At 59.8% G+C, this 15,282-nt stretch overlaps 1 protein-coding gene across 6 annotated transcripts in view; it reads left to right on the plus strand.

Moving 5' to 3' along the window:
- Positions 1-15,282, plus strand: part of LOC120406127 (dedicator of cytokinesis protein 2-like) — a 317,936-nt gene that overhangs the window by 270,104 nt on the left and 32,550 nt on the right. For all 6 annotated transcript variants that reach the window (XM_039540455.1, XM_039540456.1, XM_039540457.1 and 3 more), the window contains 3 exons: positions 3,118-3,203; positions 4,021-4,177; positions 5,921-5,961. In XM_039540455.1, coding sequence (XP_039396389.1) covers positions 3,118-3,203; positions 4,021-4,177; positions 5,921-5,961 — 284 coding nt within the window. The remainder of the gene's footprint in view (positions 1-3,117; positions 3,204-4,020; positions 4,178-5,920; positions 5,962-15,282) is intronic.

Below are 15,282 nucleotides of genomic sequence, written 5' to 3' on the forward strand. Positions count from 1 at the left end.
ATAAAAACAGAGTGGTCTGACAAATTGTGAGTCTTGATTCTAACTTTGACAGGCCACAGGGCGGCATGCACGTTCGTAACCAAGCACGCCAGGCTCCGCCTGCGTCTGTTACAAACTTGGCTCAACTCGGTGTACCGCCCGAGCAGGGACTCAATAGACACAATAGTCACCATTCCCTCGAGCACTCTAGGCTCTCTAGACTGGTGGCTGACTCCCTCCCTGGTGTGTGCAGGGCTACCGTTCCATCCGCCTCAGCCCTCAGTGTCCCTGACGACGGACGCGTCTTCTCTCGGCTGGGGCGCGCACCTCGGGAGCCTTCGTATGCAAGGCCTCTGGTCATCTCAGGAGCTGACACTTCACATAAATGTCCGAGAACTGAGAGCAGTCCGCCTAGCGTGCCAGGCGTTCCTGCAACATTTACAAGGCCGCGCTGTCTCTGTGTTTATGGACAACACAACGGCCATGTGCTATATAAACAAACAGTGAGGGACTCGATCTTCCCCCCTTTGTCAGGAGACCATCAGACTCTGGGACTTTTGCATAGCCCACTCGATAGACCTGGTAGCGTCCTTTCTCCCGGGGGTTCGGAACATTCTGGCAGATCGACTGAGCAGGTCATTCCTCTGCCACAAGTGGTCGATACGCCCGGATGTTATTCATTCGGTTTTCCAGAGGTGGGGATTTCCCCACATAGACCTGTTTGCTTCCCGCGAGAACAGGAAATGCCAGATGTTCTGCTCCTTCCAAGGACTCTCACCGGGGTTGATCTCGGACACATTTCTGATGCCGTGGACGAACCGGCTGCTTTATGCCTTCCCGCCGTTCCCGCTGGTTCACAAGGTCCTGCTGAAACTCCGCAGGGACGGGGCGCACCTAATCTTGATCGCTCTAGCATGGCCCAGGCAGCACTGGTACACCACGCTACTCAATCTGTCACTAGCCAACCCGATTACCCTGCCACTCCACCCAGACCTCATAACGCAGGACCATGGCAGACTTCGCCACCCAGACCTGCAGGCCCTTCACCTCAAGGCGTGGCTGCTGCATGGCTGAACCAGTCAGAGTTGCGTTGCTCTGCCTCAGTACAGCAAGTACTCCTGGGTAGCAGGAAGCCTTCCACCCGGTCAACGTATCTGTCCAAATGGAAGCGTTTCTCCTGCTTGTGCGGGTCACACAGTGTTACCCCCACTGAGGCCTCGATCCCAACCATCTTGGATTACCTCTGGTCTCTCAAACAGGAGGGCCTGGCGGTATCTTCATTGAGGGTGCACTTGGTGGCCATCTCTACCTTCCATTCAGGGGGGAGTGGCCGCTCCGTGTTCTCATACCCTATGGTCTCTAGATTTCTTAAGGGCCTGGAGCACCTATACCCACAAGTACGACGCCCCACCCCAACATGGGACCTCAACCTGGTTCTAACCAGACTTATGTCTCCCCCATTTGAGCCATTGGAAACATGCTCATTGCTATACTTGTCCTGGAAGACAGCTTTTCTCGTAGCCATTACATCGGCCAGGCGAGTCTCCGAGCTTCGGGCTCTCACGGTGGACCCACCGTATACTGTGTTCCACAAGGACAAGGTGCAGTGACGTCCACACCCAGCATTCCTCCCTAAAGTGGTATCAGCATTCCATGTCAACCAGGATATCTTCCTTCCGGTCTTCTTCCCAAAGCCGCATTCATCACGATGGGAGCAACAATTGCACTCCCTGGACGTCCGTAGAGCGCTCACATTTTATATCGAGCGCACAAAATCATTTCGTAAAACGCCCCAGCTCTTCGTCGCAGTGGCAGACCGAATGAAGGGTCTACTGGTCTCATCCCAGAGGATCTCATCGTGGGTAACGGCATGTATCCGTACTTGTTACGACTTGGCTCATGTACCCTCGAGCCACCTCACCGCACATTCTACCAAGGCTCAGCTTCATCTGCCGCCTTCCTGGCTCGTGTACCTATCCAGGAGATATGTTGGGCAGCTACCTGGTCTTCGGTCCACACCTTTGCTTCACATTATGCTCTGGTCCAACAGTCCAGAGGTGATGCAGCCTTTGGCTCAGCAGTTCTACATTCTGCGACATCTCACTCCGACCCCACGGCCTAGGTAAGGCTTGGGAATCACCTAATTGGAATCGATATGAGCAAGCACTCGAAGAAGAAAAGATGGTTACTCACCTTTGTAACTGTTGTTCTTCGAGATGTGTTGCTCATATCCATTCCAAACCTGCCCTCCTTCCCCTCTGTCAGAGTAGCCGGCAAGAAGGAACTGAGGGGCGGGTGGGTCGGCAGGGGTATATATCCAGTGCCATAGCGGCACCACTCCAGGGGGTGCCCAGCCGACCCACCGAGTGTTGCTAGGGTAAAAATCTTCCGATGAGCGTGCACGCGGCGCGCACACACCTAATTGGAATGGATATGAGCAACACATCTTGAAGAACAACAGTTACAACGGTGAGTAACCATCTTTTTCAGAACCCCGGAGGGCGGGAGGGGCGGAGCAGCCCAGCCTCTCTGTGTTCTGTCCTAGTTGGTGACACACCGGTTTGGGGTCACTGATTTCCGCACTCCGGGGCCCTGGGGTTAGATCAGGCCTTTTCCTTGAGACTCATTCGGCTTGGCCGCTCCTTTTCCCAGCAGCGCTTGTTCCACTTGTGGCCACACTTGTCAGAGAACCGTGGCCGGGAGGGACTCGAGAGCTCAGCTAGTCCGTGCCCTGCGCCGAGCAGGACGTGCTCTGCTCCCGCCCGCCTCTCACAGCTGAGCTTGCAACGGGGGAAATCTGTCAGCCCAGTTATCACCACAGGCCCTGCCCAGAGTCTCCTGGCCCAGCCACCCGGGGCAGCCTGTGCTGTGGCTGAGGGGCAGGGCCCTGCGCCCCCCAAGGCTGTGGTGGGGCGTGGCTGGGGATGCTGGGGAGGAGATGGTCAGGAGCCCCAGGAATGGGCTCTAGACCCATAGGCTGGGAGGCAGCACGAGGGTCTAGTCTAACCCCCGCCCAGATCAGGATTAGACCCCAGTCTGGCCCAGGCCCCGGGCAGGGGCTTCTGCTGCTGCTGTAGCCCCCGAGGCGCCCCGAGCCCGGCAGTGCCCCAGCCCGGCTCACGCTGCCCCTCTCCGCAGTTCGAGGACGAGATCCTGCGCAAGCTGGACAGCGAAGTGGAGGGCGGCCGTGGGGATGAACAGTACAAGCAGCTCTTCCAGAGCATGTGAGTCTCTGCCCTGCCTGGCCCCACGTCCCCTCACATCTGCCCCTGGATGGGGCATCTGGCCCCTCCCCATGTGCCCCCCCTGCTCTGTCCTGGAATCGCCCTCAGCGGCTGCCAGCCGGAGCGCTGGGACCAAGGACGAGTCTGTTAATGCTTCACTGCCAACTCTGCCCCCGCAGGCACCCCCGGGAGCTCCGACCCTCTCCCCAACTGGAGCCCCGCACAGTCAGCGCTCCTGCCCCACAGCACCCCCCACAGCCAGTTCCTGCCCCACTCCTCCGAGCGCCCCCTGCTGGGCGAGGCCGGGGCTGGGGTAGCCAGGAGCTCCCCCCACAGCCAGCTCCTGCCCCACTCCCCACAGCGCCCCCTGCTGGGTGAGGCCGGGGCAGCCAGGAGCTCCCCCCACAGCCAGCTCCTGCCCCACTCCCCACAGCGCCCCCTGCTGGGTGAGGCTGGGGTAGCCAGGAGCTCCCCCCACAGCCAACTCCTGCCCTGCTCCCCACAGCGCCCCCTGCTGGGCGAGGCCGGGGCAGCCAGGAGCTCCCCCCACAGCCAGCTCCTGCCCCGCTCCCCACAGCGCCCCCTGCTGGGCGAGGCTGGGGCAGCCAGGAGCTTCCCCCACAGCCAGCTCCTGCCCCGCTCCCCACAGCGCCCCCTGCTGGGCGAGGCCGGGGCTGGAGGAGCTGCCGCATGCGAGATATCCCCTTTTTGTGGCTGTGTGGAAGGGGCCTGGCCTGCATGGGGCTCCAGGCCAGGGCAGAGGGGTGGGTGGATGGCTGAGGGGAGCAGGGGTGTGAATCCTTCTGTTCTCCCCCAGCCTCCTCAGCTGCTGCAGGAATCACCCCGAGCTGGCCACGCCCAGTGAGAAGTTCGTGGCCCTGGTCACGGGCCTGCTGGAGCGGCTGCTGGACTATCGCGCCGTCATGAACGACGAGAACAAGACGTACAGCATGAGCTGCACTGTCAACCTGCTGGTGGGTCCCTGGCCGCTGGCCCGCCCGGTGGCGGCGTCTCCTGGGAGCTCCGCCCCCAGCCAGCGTCCCCGCTGGCAGCTCCGCCCCCAGCCCGGCGTCTCCCGGGCAGCTCCGCCCCAGCCCGGCGTCTCCCGGGAGCTCCGCCCCCAGCCGGCGTCCCCGCTGGCAGCTCCCACCCCAGCCCGGCGTCCCCGCTGGCAGCTCCGCCCCAGCCGGAGTCCCCGCTGGCAGCTCCGCCCCCAGCCCGGCGTCTCCCCGGGGAGCTCCCGCCCCCCAGCCCGGCGTCCCCCGCTGGCAGCTCCGCCCCCAGCCAGCGTATCCCCAGGAGCTCCGCCCCCAGCCAGCGTCTCCCGAGCTCCCCAGCCGGCGTCTCCCGGGCAGCTCCGCCCCCAGCCTGGCGTCTCCTCGAGCTGGCACCCCCAGCCTGGCGTCCCCTGCTGGCAGCTCCCCGCCCCAAGCCCGGCGTCTCCCGGAGCTCCGCCCCAGCCCAGCATCCCCACTGGCAGCTCCGCCCCCAGCCCGGCGTCCCCCGCTGGCAGCTCCGCCCCAGCCAGCGTCTCCCGGGAGCTCCGCTCCCAGCCCAGCATCCCCACTGGCAGCTCCCCCAGCCTGGCGTCTCCTCGAGAGCTGGCACCCCCAGCCCGGCGTCCCCTGCTGGCAGCTACCCCCAAGCCCGGTGTCCCCCACTGGCAGCTCCCACCCCCCAGCCCGGCATCTCCCCAGGCAGCTCCCGCTCCCCGTCCCCACTGGCAGCTCCCGCCCCCCAGCCCGGCGTCCGCCCGGGCTGCTCCCCCTCCCCAGCCCAGCGTCTCCCCAGGCAGCTCCCGCCCCCCAGACAGTGTGATGGGCCTGCCATGCCCCATGGTGCGTGAGGCTGTGTGGCCAGATGGGACACACGGTGACAAGGGAAGCTTCTCCGCTTGCTGCCCTCAGGCCTGAGGGGGGGGACCGGACATGGCCCAGCTGGGGAAGGCAGAGACACATCCTGTCCCTCAGGCACCAGCCCCCCTTCCTTGGAGCACATGGGGGGATGGACTTGCTATTCCCTCTGGGACCTCAGAGCTATTGCAGCCCCCTCCCCACAAGTCTGCCAGGGCCCCTCCCTCGCTCCCCCGGGCAGCCCCTGCTGTACCGAGCCCTGAGAACGGGCCCCGGACACGTCTGGTAGCAGGGACGTTTACACGGTGCAGGAGAGGCTGGGAGCCCTGCCCAGGCACCCCACAGCCCCGTGGGTAGGGGTGACCCCTGGTCAAATCCCTGCTCTATGTCTGGCAGAAGGGAACTGGACCTGGGCCTCCCAAAGCCTGGGGGAGCGTGTACAAGGGTTCGCCGGGGCTCGACCCCCTTTGGAGCGGTGGGGAGCCACGCCGGCTCACTACAGAGCACTGGGCCCAACTGGCCTGGCCCAGGCACCGCTCTGCAGCCAGGGGTCAGTGCCCTGAGTCCGGGTTTGGGGAGGTAGGCGCCGACAGCCCTTGGAAGGGCAGGACAGAGACCCTACCCCTCTGGTCAGCATCTCCCATTGGCTAGTTCCAGCAGGGCCCCACCTATCGCTAGCATCTGTGGGACCCACTCTCTGCCCATCCATTGTGTGGGGAGCTGGGCACCCTCTGCTGGGCTGCAGATCCCATGGGGTGGCAGGCGCCTACACACAGGCACCAATGTCCCTCTGTGGATCTAGCCCAGAGCTCTTTAGTGCCCCCTCCACCAGTCACCTTCCTCTGTCTGCTCTTCCTTCCCCAGAACTTCTACAAGGAAATCGACCGCCGGGCCATGTACATCAGGTGAGAGCCGTGTGCCCCCAGGGGGTCCGTGAGAGCCGTGTGCCCCCGAGGGTCCGTGAGAGCCGTGTGCCCCGGGGGTCCGTGAGAGCCGTGTGCCCCCAGGGGGTCCGTGAGAGCCGTGTGCCCCCGAGGGTCCGTGAGAGCCGTGTGCCCTGGGGGTGCGTGGGAGCCGTGTGCCCCAGGGGTGCGTGGGAGCCGTGTGCCCCGGGGGTGCGTGGGAGCCGTGTGCGCCCGAGGGTCCGTGAGAGCCGTGTGCCCCCGGGGGTGCGTGAGAGCCGTGTGCCCCCGGGGGGTGCGTGAGAGCCGTGTGTCCCGGGGGTGCGTGGGAGCCATGTGCGCCCGAGGGTCCGTGAGAGCCGTGTGCGCCCGAGGGTCCGTGAGAGCCGTGGGCCCCGGGGGTGCGTGGGAGCCGTGTGCCCCCGGGGGTCTGTGGGAGCCTGTCACAGAGTTCCCGGGCGCTGCTCTGGAACTGCTCCCCACCAAGCCAGGCAGGACTCTGGGGAGCCTCCTCTCCCTTGGAGCAGCCTGTCTTCAGGGCAAGAAGCTCCCACGGCTTCACCTCCTGGGTCTCTCCTTGGAGCATTCAGCATCCTCTGCCCCTCCGTGCGCTTCCCCCAGCGAGTCCGCCCCAGCGGGGTCCTGGGGAAGCCACAGGGTCCTGCCCCCCCACTTCGCAGTCAGACGTGACTCTCAGCCAGCCAGTAACACAGAGGTTTATTTGATGACAGGAACAGGGTCTAAAACAGAGCTTGTAGGTACAGTGAACCGGACCCCTCGGCCGGGTCCATTCTGGGGGGCAGTGAGCCAGACCCCCACGTCTGCACTTCACTCCTCGTCCCCAGCCAGCCCCAAACGGAAACTCCCTCCAGTCCCTCCTTCTCTGCTCAGTTCCTTTCCCAGGCCAGGAGGTCACCTGACCTCTTTGTTCCCCCACACCTTTAGCATCCCCTTGCAGGGGGGAAGGGCCGGGCCATTAGTTGCCAGGAGACAGAGTGTCGGCCAGAAACTGAGGCCCCCCCACAGTATTCAGAGGGAACATTAAGAACAGTCCCACTTCGTCACAGAGCCGTGTGGCCCCAGGGGGTCCGTGAGAACCGTGTGGCCCCAGGGGGTCTGTGAGAGCCATGTGGCCCCAGGGGTCCATCCCTATATGCCCAGGCGGGGCCCATCCCACCTCCAGCACGGCATCCTGTGGCCTCCACTCCAATGGGCTTCGCTCACAAGCAGAATAAGATGGTTCTTCTTAGTAGCTGCCCTGCAGCCCCCTGGGTGCATCATGACCTCGAACAAGGTTTAGCAGCTAGAAAGGGGCCCTTGGGGCCCCCGAGCAGCTGCTGGGTGGATTTGCACAGGGGCCACTGGGTGGAAGTTAATACCCACCCCGAGGATGGTGCCAGGCAGGCTCCCCGAGGCTCATGGACTAGGTCTAGCTCTCGGGCTATGCAGGGCCCAGGCTCTGCTGCGGCAATGGCCCGTGGGTGTCCCACTTGAGGTGATGGTGCATCCCTGCGCCTTTGCTCGGAGAGGTTTAGTAGCAGTGCCTATGCGGGTCACGCAAGCGCAGTGTTTGCCTCGTGGCTCTGCTGGCACCCAGGGCGGGTGCAAGGATGTTTCATGCCCTAGGCAAAACTTCCACCTTGCGCCCCCCACCCCCAACTCTGCCCTGAGGCGCCTCCCCATGGCAGCTCCTCACTCCCCCTCCACCCTGAGGCGCCCCCCCTCCGCGGCAGCTCCCCCCCTCCACCCTGAGGCGCCCCCCCTCCGCGGCAGCTCCCTACCCACCCCCTCTGCCCTGAGGGGGCCCCCCCGCGGCAGCTCCCCACCCACCCCTCCGCCCTGAGGCGTCCCCCCCGCAGCAGCTCCCTCCCTCCACCCTGTGGTGCCCTCCTCCCCCCGCGGCAGCTCCCCCTGGCCCGGGGAGCCGTGCGGCAGCTCCCCGCCCCAGCTCACCTCTGCTCCGCCTCCTCCACGACCACGCCATCGCCGCTCCACTTCTCCCGCCTCCCAGGCTTGCGGCGCCCATCAGCTGTTTGGCGCCTGGGAGGGAGAGAAGCAGAGCCGGGCGGCGTGCTCAGGAGAGGAGGCGGAGCAGAGGTGAGCTGGGGCAGGGAGTTCCCCTGCGTGCCATGCCCCCCCTTACTCCCTGCTCCCCCCTGCCCCAGCTCCCTCCACCTAAATGCTGACGACGACTGGGGCGGCCAAAGATCCAGCCGCCACGGTCACCGCCGAAGGACCCGAAATGCCGCCCCCCAAATGCTAGCACCCTAGGAACCACCTAAGTCGCCTAATGGGTTGCACCGGCCCTGTTGGCACCTCATCTAGCATGTGCAACCTGGACCTGGACCCCTCCTTTTCTTCTCAACCGTCCCTGGCCAGGGACGGGACCCTTAGCAGTCCCGTGAAACTTAGCTAGTCAATAGTTTCAAATAGGATAGGAAGTATAAGTTTCATTTTTTTAGTAAATTACTTACTCCTTTTTCTTCCTAAAAAAAATAAAAATAAAATAATAATAAAAGAAAGTTTAATTCATTTATCCCTTAGGATAGTTAGGATAGAGATTGTGAACTGACAAAAACGCCGGGTTCACCAGGATTCAAACACTGCACGATGTGCAGAGAAGTGATGCCGGCATCCAATGGACACACTCAATGTGTCCGTTGCTTGGGGGAGATGCACATACCCCAGAAATGTGCCCATTGTAATAACTCAGAGCCCGAGCTCATAGAAATAGCGACCTGAGGCTAAAACTCATCTTGATGGAGAAATCACTTTGGCCCGCCTCTGATCTGGGGCAGGAAACTCCCTCCCAGCAGAGATCAAACAGTTTAACGGCAAGGTCTCCTGAGACCGATTCCTCAAAAACCCGGCAAGAAAACATGCGTCCTCATTGCCTCACAGAGAGCAGACCAAGAGGAAATGATCTCCCACTAGATTGCTCTCCTCGGGGCCGACCTCACAGCTGCTCAGCACTTAAAACTCTCTGGGAACCTCCACTTTTTGCAGATACAGACTAACACGGCTGCTACTCTGAAACCAGTCTTTACAGGCAGACGCCATTGCCCACCTGGTATCTTGAATGTCTCCAGGAAGACTTCTTATGTGGATTGGAGCATTCCAAGATGCATTGTTCCCCAAGTGCTTCCTGATTGGGCACTTAACTTTGCAAACTCCTTTCTCCAGGAACTGACCAAATGCTCTATTAAGGTTATTTACACGCCCAATATTCATAACTTTGAGTACAAAAATGACACATGCATACTGTCACGGAGTGTGGGGGACCCAGGCCCTTCACCCCCGTGCTCCCTACGATTCACCAGGACTCTCAGCCAGCCAGTAAAGCAGAAGGTTTATTTAGACAACAGGAACACAGTCCAACACAGGTCTTGCAGGCCCAGATAACCAGATCCCCCCGGTTAGGTCCATCTTGGGGGGCCTCACAGCCCCCCCCCCGGGGATCAGAGCTCGGTCTACCTGCTCCCCTCTCTTCTTCAGCCCACTTTCGTCTCCCAGGCCTCTCCGGCCCCTCCTCTCTCCTCCGCCTCCTTCCTTTGTCTCCCCTGGCCAGAGGTGTCACCTCCCCTCCCCCAGGCCAAGCTCAGCTCACAGTTTGAATTCCTGACACTCACCTAAACCTCTGGCTCTCCCCTCCCCCGCACAGACAGTCTGTGCTTCCTACTCCATCACACCTCTCCCCCCTCCGAGACTGAACTGAGCGGGGTCACTCCAGCCAGTGACCCGGGGAAGTTCGGACCCACCTACAACCTTATGCCGCCCGCGCCCTTTCCCCACCCCAATACCCCTGGGGTGCACCCTGGGCTGGGGCCTTCTCCCCACGTTCCAGTCTGGGGGGCTGTGATTCGGGTTCTCTCGGTTCAGAGCCCCCCTTCTGACCCTGGCCCCCCTCCGGACAGGCTCCTCAGGGCGGGGCGAGGGCCTTACAGCCATCTCCCCCCTGTCCCGGGCCTTCCTCCCCCTCTGGCAGGGGTCACAGGAGCGGCAGTGCTGCCGGACATGGGCAAAGACCCCAGGCCAGTAATAGTTCTGCAGCAGCCGCTGCTGGGTACGCCAGGCTCCCTGGTGCCCTGAGGTGGGAATGTCATGGGCCCAGCACAGCAGCTGGCGGCGATACTCCTGGGGTACCACCAGCTGCCTCCTGATCCCCCCTGACTCCATCTTCCCTGGGGGAGCCCATTCTCGGTACAGGAGCCCCTTCTCCCACAGGAACCTTTTCCGGCCACCTCGTCCCATGGTCTGTCCCCCCCCGAGGTTGGCCAGGTCCCTTATCCTCCGCAAGGAGGGGTCTTCCCGCACCGCGGCCTGGTACTCAGCCGCTGGGGCAGGGGCGGGGATCTGTTCTCTCTCACCGGCTGGGTCTGGGGCCACAGCCTCTCTGAGCCCTGTCCCTGGGCGTTCCCTCCCTACCGGGTCAGGGTCCGGTGTGTCGGCCAAAGTACTTTCCCCGGGGTCAGGGTGCAGAGCCCTGCGTCGACCCTGACTACGGTTCACGGCCAGGGTACCCTGGGTGTTACTTGGCCAGTCCTCGAGGTCCCCCCCCATTAACACCTCCGTGGGCAAATGTGGGTGCACCCCCACGTCCTTGAGGCCCTCCTTGTCCCCCCACTTTAGGTGTACCCTCGCGACAGGCACCCTGAATGGGGTCCCGATCACACCCCTCAGGTTCAGGTAGGTGTTGGGCACCATCCGATCTGAGCCCACCACCTGCGGCCGGGCCAGCGTCACCTCTGCGCCCGTATCCCAGTACCCAGTGACCTCCTTCCCGTCTACCTCCAGGGGAACAAGGCACTCGCTCCGGAGGGGTAGTCCCGTGCCCACCCTGTAAACCCCAAACTCAGGGCTGGGAGCATCCAGCCCCTCGGAGGGGTCAACCCGGGGCCCCCCTCCCTCCTTCGCAGGGGGTACGCGGCCCGCCCCCCTTTCCTGCGAACGCTGCCCCTCATCCGGCTGGGTCTCTACCCAGTTGACCCGGTGTGGGGTTAGTCTGCTCAGTTTGTCCCGGAGCTTGGGGCACTGGGCCCGTACGTGGCCCGGTTGGCCACATTGATAGCAGCCCATGTCTCGTGGGTCCCCTCGAGGGGGACGGCTGGACCTGACGCCAGATGTTTCCCTTTGGTGGGGGTCCTCCCTCGGCCCCTTCTGGGAGGTCCCCTGGTGAATCTCCCTCTGCGTTGAGGCAGACCTGCTCCTTCGAGACGCCTCCCTGCCATCCCCTGCCCGACGGTCCACAAACTCGTCGGCCAGCCGGCCTGCATGCTGCAGATTCTCCGGCTTCTGGTCCATTAACCACAGCTTCAGGTCCGACGGGCACTGCTCATACAGGTGCTCCAGTACGACTAGGTCAAGCAGGTCCTCTCTAGTTTGGGCCCCAGCCGTCCACTTGCGGGCGTACCCCTGCGCCCGGTTGACCAGTTGCAGGTATGTGCCCTCCCGGGTCTTACGTTGACTCCGGAACCTCTTCCGGTACATCTCCGGGGTCAGCCCAAACTCGCGGAGCAGGGCCTCTTTGAACAGGTTGTAGTCCCGCGCCTCCTCCCCTCTCATTCGGCTGTACACCTCCACGGCGGTGGAGTCCAGTAAGGGGGTGAGGCGCCGGATCCTGTCTGCGGGGTCAACCTGGTGCAGCTCGCAGGCGTTCTCAAAGGCCGTCAGGAAGGTGTCTATGTCCTCCCCCTCCTTACGCGGGGCCAGGAAGTTCTTATCAAAGCTCTTTGTAGGCTTGGGCCCCCCCTCACTCACCGCAGCCGGGGCCTCCCTGCTTTTCAGCTGGGCCATGGCCAGCTCATGGTTGCGCTGCTTCTCCCTGTCCTCGTATTCACGTTGCTTCTCCTTTTCCCTTTCCTCGAATTCGCGTTGCCTTTGTCTTTCCTCATATGCCCTCTGTTCCTTACGCTCCTCCATCTCTTTCAGTTGTATCTCTCTCTCCAAGTCCAGCCGCCTGTGCTCCACGGAGGACGAGCGTCGCCGGGATGATTCCCGGCTGGCCGGGGGGGTCACGGTGCCCTCCGTAGCTGGGCTCCTCCTCCCCCTAGGCCTAGGGGTGGGGGGTCTCGAGGAGCCCTCATCTGCCGACTGGCCACTCCCAGCGGGTACAGACACTGGGGCCTGCGCTGCATCTGCCCGGCTGCTTCCCTCAGAGACAGGGACCGGTTCATCCCTGCAATCTCTCTCCTCCAGCCGGGCAATCAGCTGGGCCTTGGTGAGCTTCCCATGGCGCAGCCCCCCCTGCTTGCACAGCTCCACCAGCTCACACTTGCGCTTCTGGGAATACATCTTCCTGCTGGCCACTCGCAGGCCGGGGTGCTCGCCACTCCCCACAGGTTCCAGGGGGACCCCTAGTGTGCCAGTCCTTGAGGTCACCACCTCTCTGCCAGGGTCGAGCTGCAGACTCCTCCGCCCCTGGGATCGCTCGCTGTGATCCCCCGGGGGACCCTGTTACTGCAAAGTCCTTCTCTCTGGCCACACTCTCCCAGGGGTTAATCGCCCCTTCGTTTTACTGCTCCCCAGTCACTTACTGCAGGAAGCGCCGTCCACGGGGTGCTGCCGATCCCACCGCTGCCACCAGTTGTCACGGAGTGTGGGGGACCCAGGCCCTTCACCCCCGTGCTCCCTACGATTCACCAGGACTCTCAGCCAGCCAGTAAAGCAGAAGGTTTATTTAGACGACAGGAACACAGTCCAACACAGGTCTTGCAGGCCCAGATAACCAGATCCCCCCCTGGTTAGGTCCATCTTGGGGGGTGTGACGGAGCTGTTCTGGCGGGACCCAACTGAGAGTGCCAAATCAGGACCAATTGCTCAAACAGGGCAGTCACAGCCCTAGGCTGGGGTTTTTCCGCCTCTAAGGCAAACCAAACCAGCCAGACAAAAAGGACTTTGGTCTCACCCCACTGGCTTACCACAAGTCACACAAGCAATTTCCTTAGACACTCCAGTCTCCCAGCATCACCACCAGTGCACTCGTCCTGGGGATAAATGGTTATGAAAACCAACACCCCAATAAAAGAAAAAGGTTCCCTCGATCCCAAAGGACCAAGCCCCAGACCCAGGTCAATATACACATCAGATCTTACCCACAAATCACGCTGTTGCCAATCCTTTAGAATCTAAAATCTAAAGGTTTATTTACAAAGGGAAAAAGGTAGAGAAGAGAGGTAGAATTGGTTAAATGCAATCAATTACATACAGTAATGGCAAAGTTCTTAGTTCAGGCTTGCAGCAGTGCTGGAGTAAACTGCAGGTTTTAGATTAAGTCTCTGGAATACATCCCCCACCGGGATGGGTCGTTCAGTCCCCTGTGTAAAGCTTCAGTTTGTAGCAAAGTCCCTCCAGAGGTCAGAAGCAGGATTGAAGACAAGATGGAGATGAGGCCTTAGCCTTATATAGACTTTTCCAGGTGTAAGAATCCCTTTGTCTTCACTGTGGAAATTTACAGCGAAAATATGGAGTCTGGAGTCACATGGGCCAGTCCCTGCATACTTTGCTGAGTCACAAGGCGTGTCTGCCTTCTCTCCATGGGTCAATTGTGTAGCTGATGGCTCTTTAATGGGCCATCAACCCAGCTATGCAGGGCTGACATCAGCTTGTCTGGGACACTTCCCAGAGGCAGAGCATAAAACAAAGTATAGACATTACAGAGCCAATACTTATAACTTCAACTACAAAATTATACACAGACATACAGACAGCATAATCATAACCAGCAACCCAGAACCTGGTCTTAGACACCTTATATGACCCCCTTTACTTAGGATTTGGTGCCACTACAGGACCTTGGTTGCAACCCATGTTCTATATGGTCCCCATTTATATCAATAACGTCACACCCCCAACGCAAAATTGATGCAGGAAGGGATGACAAAACATCGCTGACTGCATCCCAAGAGCCCCCTTTCCTTGGGTCTGTCTCACTACAGCTAGTGTTGGGCTAGAGGCCGCACCCGTGTATAACCGAAATGGTTTATCAAAGTCATGTTCAATAACATGAATGGATCTCTTTACAAACTTAAGGTATAACTTGGTTAGCTTTTGCAGCATGGTTCCTGTATGTTTCATGTGATCTTGCCAAGAGCTAAAGAAAACAGCTACTTTATCCATACCAGCCTTGGCCAATGTTTTGAACCCAATTAACATTAAACCAATGTAGATATTGATGTTGTTCATAGTACAGGACTCTTGGCATTTAGCCATGAAAGCAATATGGTAGTGTGCCTCAGTTTCCCCTTTCATACAGCACATCAGGTCTGGAATGTATTTTGCCCTGTGAAAAGTTCCAACATTGTTTACATGCATTAACTGTGAAACATCAGTATAGCAAGGCCCTTTAACATAAAGTGTGTTTTCATGTATTCCTTTCAATATGTTTAAGGGATTTTCCAAAAGATTAGGCACATTGTACATTGTTACAGTCCTTGGCAATAGCAACACATTAGTTACAAAAATTAGCATCAGCAATAACAACAAATTCATTGCAAGTGTCCATTTACAATCATATTTGTCATGCCATACCCTTGGCTCAATACCATTGGAGATTGGGCATTTTAGGGTTAACCTGTGGCTTCCCTTTGCAAAATTCAGTCTTCTCTTTCCTTCTTGTCCTGCAGGATTAAACCCTGATTTCTCTTGCTTAACAGAGATCACCAGCTGATGGGGTGGGCCCTCTGTGCTAACAGCTATTAGCAAGTCTTTCTTCTCCCTGCCAGCCAAGTAATTCGCATCAACACAGACACTAGCTTTTAACTTCTTAGCTGCTATGGATTCCACGGCTGGACTTTGTCTTACAGAGATACCACACAAATCCAAAGAGTCTGAGGGTGAGAGCTGGCTTGCTCTCCCCTGCCTCCTCAAGCATTCAGCCATAAAACTGTTCTGCTTTGAAAAACCAGTAACTGAATCTGTCCTCAGACCCTGAAGCACAGACTGCTCACTCACCGATTCAGCATGGAGACATTCCTGTCCCAACAGCATTGTCTCCCCAACAAGCTGGCCACACACAGCCAGGTGGTTATAGGGCTGCTCAACTTCCTTAACAGCTTCTACTCCACCTGAGACCTTTTCAAAGCTGCCCACACTGGATCTCTCAAAAGGAAAGTCAGTGGATCCATTCACAACAGAAAATTTCTGGCTGTTAGGAACTGAAACTTTCTTGATTAAATCACTTTTACACCCTTCAGTTGCAGTAAACTGCTTGCACAGGCTACCATGAGGATTCCTTTCCCTAGGAGCTTCTCTAAGCAGCAATTCACCCTCTCAGAAATTCTGCCCTTCCTCGTCACCTAGGGCTTGCTCTAAAGGAACACTTCCCTG

Source organism: Mauremys reevesii, linkage group 5, assembly GCF_016161935.1.
Source record: "Mauremys reevesii isolate NIE-2019 linkage group 5, ASM1616193v1, whole genome shotgun sequence".
Lineage (NCBI taxonomy): Eukaryota > Metazoa > Chordata > Testudines > Geoemydidae > Mauremys > Mauremys reevesii.